Consider the following 8,877-nt stretch of genomic DNA (forward strand, 5'->3'; position numbering starts at 1 on the left):
AATCAAAAGGTAGCTGCTCCTCATTGGCTGCCTGGCTTTATCGAATGACCATGACGAGCTGGGGTTGAGCCCACCTCATTGGTTTATTCCTATGGCCCATTGTCAGGGGAGAGCAAATCAGACACCTAATCAATATTTTGTGAAGTGGCACTAGACTCCTGGCTAAATTTGCATTAAATTCCTCCCTGTCTGTGCCTTTGCACTCAGATAGCATCATATTAACTTCGGAGGTAGAGAGCGAGGCAAACAATCAAACACTGCCATCCTTCAGCCATTTTGGATGTTTTCCTGACTCTTGGCAAAAATTTCAGAACGACAAACACGCACCAGAGGAATTGGTTATAAACAAGATGTAAATCTCCTGAGCAGAAACAAAACATAACGTAACTAGGCTAGATTAGTGGTGTCCCTTCTAGATGCAGATTGAAATCTTTCCTCCCTCCCTCCCTTCCACCTGCCCTCCCTCCCTCCCTCAAGTCATCCAACAGATATTTATTGAACACCTACTCTGCATCGTGTTCTCTTAGGGACCCCGGCTACATCACTGTGCCAGACAAGAAATGTTTCCTTTCTGGGCTACTCCATAGCAAAGCAGGGCATGAGAGGGCCAGGGGTCACCATGCTCTATAAACCGTCTCTAAAGGAAACCGGGCTCTGATCATCACTCATGGAATGAGGTGGGACCGAAATTCCACAGCTGGGTGTCTCCCGGCAGGAGACGCGGATTCGGAAGCAAAAGTAGTTCTAGTGACCAGCATTTCCCCAGAATTCTACATAAATCTCAGATAAAACGTGGATGCATGGTGACCTTGAGGAAGATAAAAATGTGCGGTGTTGGGGCACCTGGGTGGCTCAGTCGGTTGAGCATGCGGCTCTTGGCTTCGGCTGAGGTCAAGATCTCACAGTTTAGAGGGTTCGAGCCTGGCCTCAGGTTCTATGCTGGCAGGGATGGAGCCTGCTTGGGATTCTCTCTCTCTCTCTCTCTCTCTCTCTCTCTCTCTGTCTCTGCACCTCCCCCACTCATGCTGTCTCTATCTCTCTCAAAATAAAGAAAGAAAGAAATACGTAAAAAATTTTTAAATATAATAGAAAAATTGTGGTGTTAATAAATTTCCTCTCTTTCAAAGAAAAAATAGAAGCAACCAGAAAAGAAATTTCACATGCCCTCTACAACGTCTCAGCAGCTCACCCATGTCTGTGTTCCCTCCTGCTACAAGGAACAAAAAAACATTGTGTTTTCATCAAACCAACCCATTTTATTTATGTGCTTACCCCATCCCCCTTCACCCAGCTCAAGAATTCCTATAATTCTCCCTGCATTCTCCTACATCATCAATTTTTCAAATCTCCCTGCTCTTCTGGTCATTTCACATCATGAAAATATTCTGCAATATCCTCTTCTTTAAAAAATGAAGACGGGGCACCTGGGTGGCTCAGTCAGTTGAGCGTCCAACCTCGGCTCGGGTCCTGATCTCACAGCTCGTGAGTTCGAGCCGCACGTCGGGCTCTTTGCTGACAGCTGGAGCCTGCTTCGGATTCTGTGTCTCCCTCGCCCTCTGTCCCTAGCCCACTCGCATTCTGTCTCTGTCTCTCAAAAATAAATAAACATTAAAAAAATTGTTTTAAATGAAGATAATAAAGAAAGACACCTCTTTATGGATCCAGGCTGATGTTCAACTAAAACACACTGGTACCACCATGTTGGTTGATAAAGTCCTGAGACACTTCTAGGCCCGTCAGGATGCAACCACTGCCCTGAGCTTCCCAAGTCTCTCCTCTCCCATTTTCTTTCAACCCAACCCCTCCCCCGGGACCTCATGGGCATTCCATAATCCAGCAACCAAAGGCTTAAAGTCTGATCAGCGGGGCCCTCCAAGACCCTGCTCCAGACCTATAGCCAGCATCCTGTCTGACTCAGCAGTGCCTGGGCCATAAGTGCGTGCTCGCTCACACCCTACATTTCAAGTCGTTACCCCCTTCCCCATTACTTTCTTCCCCTTTAAAACAAAACTCTTGTAAGAGATGTCTGTTCTCACTCTATCTCTCCTCCTCTTTTCTTTTGAACGCCATCCAATCAGTGGTCACCTTCCCAGTGTTTCCAGGATCACAGTTTTTGTCAGGGTTATCAATAAGACGTTGCCAAATCTAATGATCAGTCCTCAGTCCCTCTCTTATTGGGCTTACTTGGCAACGTTTGACACAGCGAACCACTCCCTCTTCCTCTCCTCGAAACCTCTTAATTTTTTCTCTTTCTTGTCTCTGAGACGCCAGTCTCTCGTCGAGTTCACCTCCTTCTTCTCGGTCTCCTTCGGTCCTCCTTTGCTGATTCCTTCTTGTCTTCTTGACCGCTAAACGTTGCAGCGTTTGAGGGCTCACACTTGAGACCTCGTCTCCTTTTCTCTCTACGTCCACTCTCCGGTGATCTCTCCCAGTCATTTGACACTGAACCCCATCTAGGCACCAACGATAGTCAAATTCCTGTCTCCTCCTTCAAAGTTTGTCCTGAAATCTAGATTCAAATCTTGGGTATTTAACAGAAGTCTCAAATTTAAGTCACATAAAATTGTATCCCTGATCTTTCCCCTCAAAAGATTTCCCCTGCTCCTGGTTTTCTTCATCTCAATAAGTGCTGACATCATTTTTCTCATGGCTCAGTCCCCAAACCCTTGGATTAGGGCTTGATTCTTCTCCTTTTCTCATACCACACTACAACCCACCAGCAAATTCTGTCATGCCAGCTTCAAATCGGATCCAGAATCCAATCATTTCTCACCATCTCCCACCACAGCCGTTTAAGACCAAATCACTGTAATGTCACCCTTTTATTATCACAGAGACCATCCAAAGACCTCCCTGCTTTCACCTTTGCCCCCTTAACCATCTGTCCTCCACATAAGGCAGAATAAGTCGCTTCAAATATAGTCAGTTCATGATACTCCTCTGATCAAAGTTTTCAGAAGCCTTCCATTTCCTCCAGAATAAAACTCAAAGTCTATATGCTATCCCTAGGCAGTGAAAGGCACAGTTAACTATGAGACAGTTGCACTCAAGGAGTCCACTGTTTATGAGCTGGATTCCAGCTTTACTTTCCTGTGTGGCCATCTTGCAAATACGTTGTTAATCACAAGAAAGACTGGGTGAGAATATGAATGATGTAGTATACAAGTCTAAAAACAAACAAAAGCAATTTGTGTGCAGCTGAAATCTAATTGGTCAGTTATAAGCTGAAACATTTTATTTAAGGGCAACATAGTCCCTTCATATGCATTAAAGTGATTTCATTTTGTCTTCACTGACATCCTCAGCTGATGTTAAATCATATCTAATTTCCAACATACATAGTGAGCACTCAAAATACCTGGGGAATAAATTAATGCTCAGGAAATAAACTTATTTCTTACCTGTGATGATGGCAAGGAGAACCAGCAAGTGAATATCTACTCCATAAGGTCTAGTATTTCACTTACTTAAATTATCTTTTTATCCCAGCTTTATTATTTTTTTTAGAGGGAGAATCCCAAGGAAGCCAGCGCAGAGCCCGACACGGGGCTCAAACCCACGAACCGTGAGATCATGACCCGAGCTGAAACCAAGGGTCAGACGCTTAACCGACTGAGCCAACCAGGAGCCCCTCAACTTTATTAATTCTAATTTAAAGCTGCAGCCACAGTTGTGTGGCTCAGGAAAGCCGAATGCCTTTCTCAAAGTATCCTAATAGGTGGCAGAGTTTCAGACTTGAACAGTGGTCTGTATGGCTTCAACACCTGTGCCTTTGCCATGGTGGTCTCATGATGAGTCACTGCACTATCCCTCTGATTTTTCTTTTTCTTTCTTTCTTTTTTTTTGTAACTACCCATAATCAGTTCATTCAAAAAGCTGATTTAAGCGTCAGCACTGGTGACTTCAACCTCGACTCCTGGCTCGAGACCGATGGAAGTAATCTGCGGAACAATCTCAGAAGGACTGTACAAATCAATGAGTCGCCTGCAGCTCCTCACCTGAAAACAATCCCAAGTCTTAGAACCTTCACCACGAAGAGTTTTTCTTGTAGTGATTCTCAGAGTCTTGGTAGGCATCCGAACTGGTCCTTTCACGACAAGATTCTTTTCCTTTGCGCCTCTGAGCAGGTCAGCACGTACCGTCTCCAATGATTGCACGTTGCAGCTGGTTAGAGTCATTCTAATTTGGTGAATCACCACCTCAGGTTCCCCGGGTATCTTCCCAGGGTCTTTAAAAGTGTGTTCCTCGGCCAGATTGAACAGTGATGAATCAGGAGCTGGAGTGGGCCATCCAGAGCTCCACTCTCAGCTGCAACCGTGCCTTCTTCAAAGAGTCTCTATGCCACTCTTAATATTATAATGCTCTGATCCATTACTGTCCACACAGACCTCCAAGATCACTGAAAATCGAGAGGCAGCTCATCTGTCCTTAGTTTATGGACGGGCATGCTTAGCTCCAGAGGGGTTCAAGGTCAAGTAAGGAAATGGAAAGTGCAGTCTCTTGCTTTCTTCTCTCAGTCCCTCCTTATTGGTGTCTCATGCTATCTTACCCACAGTTTTCTTAGTTAAGTGAATTGGACCATTGACCCTTTGAGTTCCAGAACCGATTTCCTAGTCTATAGCCTCACTTATTTTATAGCTTATTAATCATCTTTCTCATACACAATGCTTTAAAAAGCCACTTCCCCATCTTCTGGAAGGTAGGAATATAATGGTTTTTTCTGAAGATGCTCTCAACCCCATGGGAGTCTGAGTCCAATCTGTCAGTCCTCTGATGTCAAATTTTCAATCAGGCATTGGCTTGTAATATGAAAAGACTAAACACATTTGTGCACATGAACTTGTATATTCTCACATAAGCAAATAACGAAAATATTCAGCGGGATGAAAATCCCCTAGATTGCACGGTATTTTTGAGACTCAAGTTTCTATTAAGTAATCATGATCTGCCCCTACTCACACACACAAAAATGCCCCCTTTTGTCAGTAGTTTCTGCGTTGAATGGTAATTCTACGGTCAAGGGCAAGAGCCGAAGAGGAGAATCCCACTGAGGAAACAGAACGGTAGAAAAACGGTGTGTAGCCTCTGGCCCAAAAAGACTGACCTCGGAAGCCGGGTGAATACGAAGCCCCAGCTGGCTGAGCGGGTCAAGATGAAAGCATAGTTATTAGAAGAAGCTCAGCTTCATTTCAATTCTCCAAAGTAGAAAACAGTAATTCACAGAGAGCTCTGTGATGGGGGTCAATGCCATGGAATGAATAAACGAATGAATGATCATTCGGTCATTCAACAAGTATACCTGCTGTTTTCAAGTCACTGTTGTCAGTGTTACAAAGGGAAATCCTTTGTGAAATGTTCCATTGTAAGTACAAGTTGTATATAAATAGCCACTTTGATTGAACTTTGCTCCTAGGCACTTCAGCGCTTGTAAACCTGTTCAGCCTGCCGAACGCAAACCCTCCTGGGAAAATCAGAGTCGGCAAAATACGAGCAGAGCAACAATCCCTTTAGTACAGACCACAGGAAGAATTTGAACACATGAAAACACACAATCAAGACAATGAAAACGGGTAAACCTCTTTTAAATGAATTCCTAAGATGATGTGCTCCTTGGAGGAAATATTTTTGCGATCAAGACAAGTCTAGCAGTTGATCCATGTAGCTCCAACTTATGGTCCAGGACCCCGAATAAGTGCATTTTTTTTTTTAAAGTAGGTTAGTCGGTTTGGCTTGCTAAAATTAAGTCAGGAAACGGGCTTTTCAGAAATCAATCCATTTTCTTAAGATAAAGTATACCCCGGGGGTGCCTGCGTGGCTCACTCGGCTGAGCATCCGACTCTTGATTTCGGCTCGGGTCATGATCTCGTGGTTCGTGAGTTCGAGCACCGTGTTGGGCGCTGCGATGACACGGCGGATCCTGCTTCAGATTCTCTCTCTCCCTCTCTCTCTGTCCCTCCCCAGCTGGCGCACTCTCTCTCTCTCTCTCAAATAAATAAGCTTAAAAAAAAAAAAAAAGATCAAGTATACCCCAGAAATACAATAGATGCTGTCACATGCATGTAGTTAATGTGCTTTTTTTTCTAAGTATTTTCCATGTGTGACATGCTCATAGGATTCCTGAGGCAACATTAGAGTTAAATTTTTTGGAGTCAAATCTAAATCCATGGCCTCGCCAGTGGAAACACTTCTGTGGAAGGGTAAAAGGTTACCATCACACCAAACACCAAGGGCGTGTGTATGTTGGGGAGCTACCAACCCTTATGAGCCATACGAGTTGGTAATTTTTTGGTAGATCCAGTCTGATCCTCCTAGTACCTCCATGAAAACTGTAGGGTTCTGCAGAGAACAAGTCTGAACACCACTGGCCTACGTCCTCATTTCTCAGAGAGAGAAACTAAGGCCGAGAAAGACAAAATGCCTCGTCCAAAATCACATAACCAGTTATTGCTGAGTTAGAACTAGTTTCCTGATTCCCAAGGTAGCGCTTTTCCTCCATCTAGACTCCTCTTAATTTCAGAGCCTACTGCAGTCTCCCTACAGCAAAATTTCCTCTCTATTTCAGGCAACCAGAGCAGGCCAGGTTGGGTCTGAGCCACCCAAGGCCATTTGTCAGTCTCCCACCAGGCAATGCCAACCCCAGCATCTGGTCCTGGTCCCTAGGACTTATGCTCTCGTAATTAAAGAGCTGGCATATATAAACAAACTGTAACCTGAGCACCGCATGGTCAGTAAGTAGAGGTCAAGCATGGATGAAAGCTGACTCACAAGGTAAGAAGGAGTCAGTTTCCTAATTTCCAGCCTTGTTTGTCTCTGGTGACAGGTACATAAATATTGCAATTGCTACAAAGAACCTTTTATAACTCTTAACCCAAAATATTCCTCACCCCCACAGCAAGTTTCACAAAACTTAACGCTATCCCATTTTGGCTAGGTGGGACTGTGTGTGGGCCAGGGGTTTGAGTTGGGGTTTGATTACTCAGTGAGACATGCCAGGGGCAGCATGGGGAGAAAACTCTCTGTGGCTCTTGGTGGAACACGAGGACAACCTTATTGGCTCAGACTATATAGGACTGTATAGGACTTTACCAGTTCTCTTCCTGGGACGGGTACCATTCCCAAGAGGCCCCACCCAGACAAGACTTGAAAGGTCTGCAGCAACAGCAGCAGTGTAACCTGAGACCTGTGCTATTGTTCCAATTGTTGCCGTCAGGTCGGGCCCATTTTGACACACCAACAAGTTGTATTTCCCTCCTTGTGAAACGGTCTAGACACGGATGACTCAAACCGTGGTCCAGGGCATCTCCCTCACCTGGAAGCTTTGTGAAACAGGAGGGATGTCAAACCCCAACCCCAGACTGAATGAATCAGAACCTACAATTTAGGCAGATCTCCGGGTGACTGGGGTGCACCTCAAATGTGGGAAGGAATGATCTAGAGATGGAGACCAATACTCTCTGGATGCACCATTAGCTCCATCAATAAATTTTCAGTTAGTGAACCTCCTTGGGTTTTTCTGTGAATTTAAATGGAGAAAGGACCCCAATGAAATCCAAAACCTCCTTAAGATGTATTCGTCTTTTGTTCTAGGAGGTTTTTTCCTCTGAGGGCTATTGGGGCACAATTTGCTTTGGATCACCAGTAAGGACCCGAAGCAGGACTATACATCACAGACTGTGATAACCAACAGTAAATATATTTGGCATTAAGTACTTCTCCTTCACATCTAGACATCCAGCTGGCTGCCAAGTCCTTTTGATTGTGCCTCCTAAATGATTTTTTTTAATATTCATTTATTTTTTCAAGTATAATTAATATACGGTGTTGTAGTGATTTCAGAAATACGCACCCCTGTGTTTACTGCAGCATTATTCACAATCATCAAGATATTGAAGGAACCCAAGTGTCCCTCAATAGATGAATGGATAAGGAAAATGTGGTATGTATACATATTGGAATATTACTCAGCCATTAAAAATGAAATCTTGCCATTTGCAACCACACGGATGCTCCTAAATGATTTTTTAAATCCTCCTTTCTATCCCCCTTGCCCTGCTTTAGCTTAGGTCCTTATCATATATGATGTGCACATTAAAACAGTCTCTCAACTTCACACCCAGTCCCCTTATGCAATATTTTGCTGTCATCCAGTGCCTCCTCCAAACTGTCATCAGAAAGAACATTCTCAGAGGCAAGTTTGATCACATTATCTTCTTAAGTACTCTAATGATTTCTGATAAAGTCAATACTGTCAAGTTTTTCACACAAGGTCTTTGGTGATACTGCTCTTATTTAGCCACCCAACCCATTTCTCCCACTTTCTACTTTTACACCGACTTCCTAATACACCTGTTACATGCCTCTCCCTTTTCCCAAGCTGCTTCTCTGCTGCAAATACTTTTCCCTTCTCTGCCAAATAAACCTCTTCTTGTTTTTTAAGACCTTGGATAGACAGTCCCCGATTTATCATGGTTCAGCTGATGATGGTTTGACTCTGTGATGGGGATCTGCATTCGGTAGAAACCGTACACAGAATTTTGAATTTGGGTCTTTTCCCTGGCTAGCGCTAGGCAGTACAATCCTCTCTGGAGATACTGGATAGGTAGCAGCAGCCAGTCTCAGCTCCCAGTCAGCCTTGCAATCCCCAGGGCCAACAACCGTTACACTGACAACTGTTCTGTACCCACACAACCATGCTGCTTTTCACTTTCAGTACAGTATTCATTAAGTTACATGAGATTTCCCAACACTTTATTACAAAAAAGGCTTCGTGCGAGATGACTGTGCCCAACTGCAGGCTAATGTAAATGTCCTGAGCGTGTTTAAGGTAGGCGAGGCTCAGCTACGATGTCCAGTGGGTTAGATGTATTAAACATATTT

The 8,877-nt window shown here is 44.1% G+C and overlaps 1 protein-coding gene across 1 annotated transcript; it reads right to left on the reverse strand.

The window, feature by feature from the left end:
* Positions 1-491: 491 nt before the first annotated feature.
* LOC131486959 (small ribosomal subunit protein uS10-like) lies at positions 492-4,304 on the reverse strand (the record flags this gene model as incomplete). The annotated part of the gene is made up of 1 exon (XM_058687083.1): positions 492-4,304. A coding segment is annotated over one exon (423 nt), but the record flags the coding sequence as incomplete, so codon positions are not given.
* Positions 4,305-8,877: the final 4,573 nt, after the last annotated feature.

Source organism: Neofelis nebulosa, chromosome 10 (genome assembly GCF_028018385.1).
Source record: "Neofelis nebulosa isolate mNeoNeb1 chromosome 10, mNeoNeb1.pri, whole genome shotgun sequence".
NCBI classification, from domain to species: Eukaryota; Metazoa; Chordata; class Mammalia; order Carnivora; family Felidae; genus Neofelis; species Neofelis nebulosa.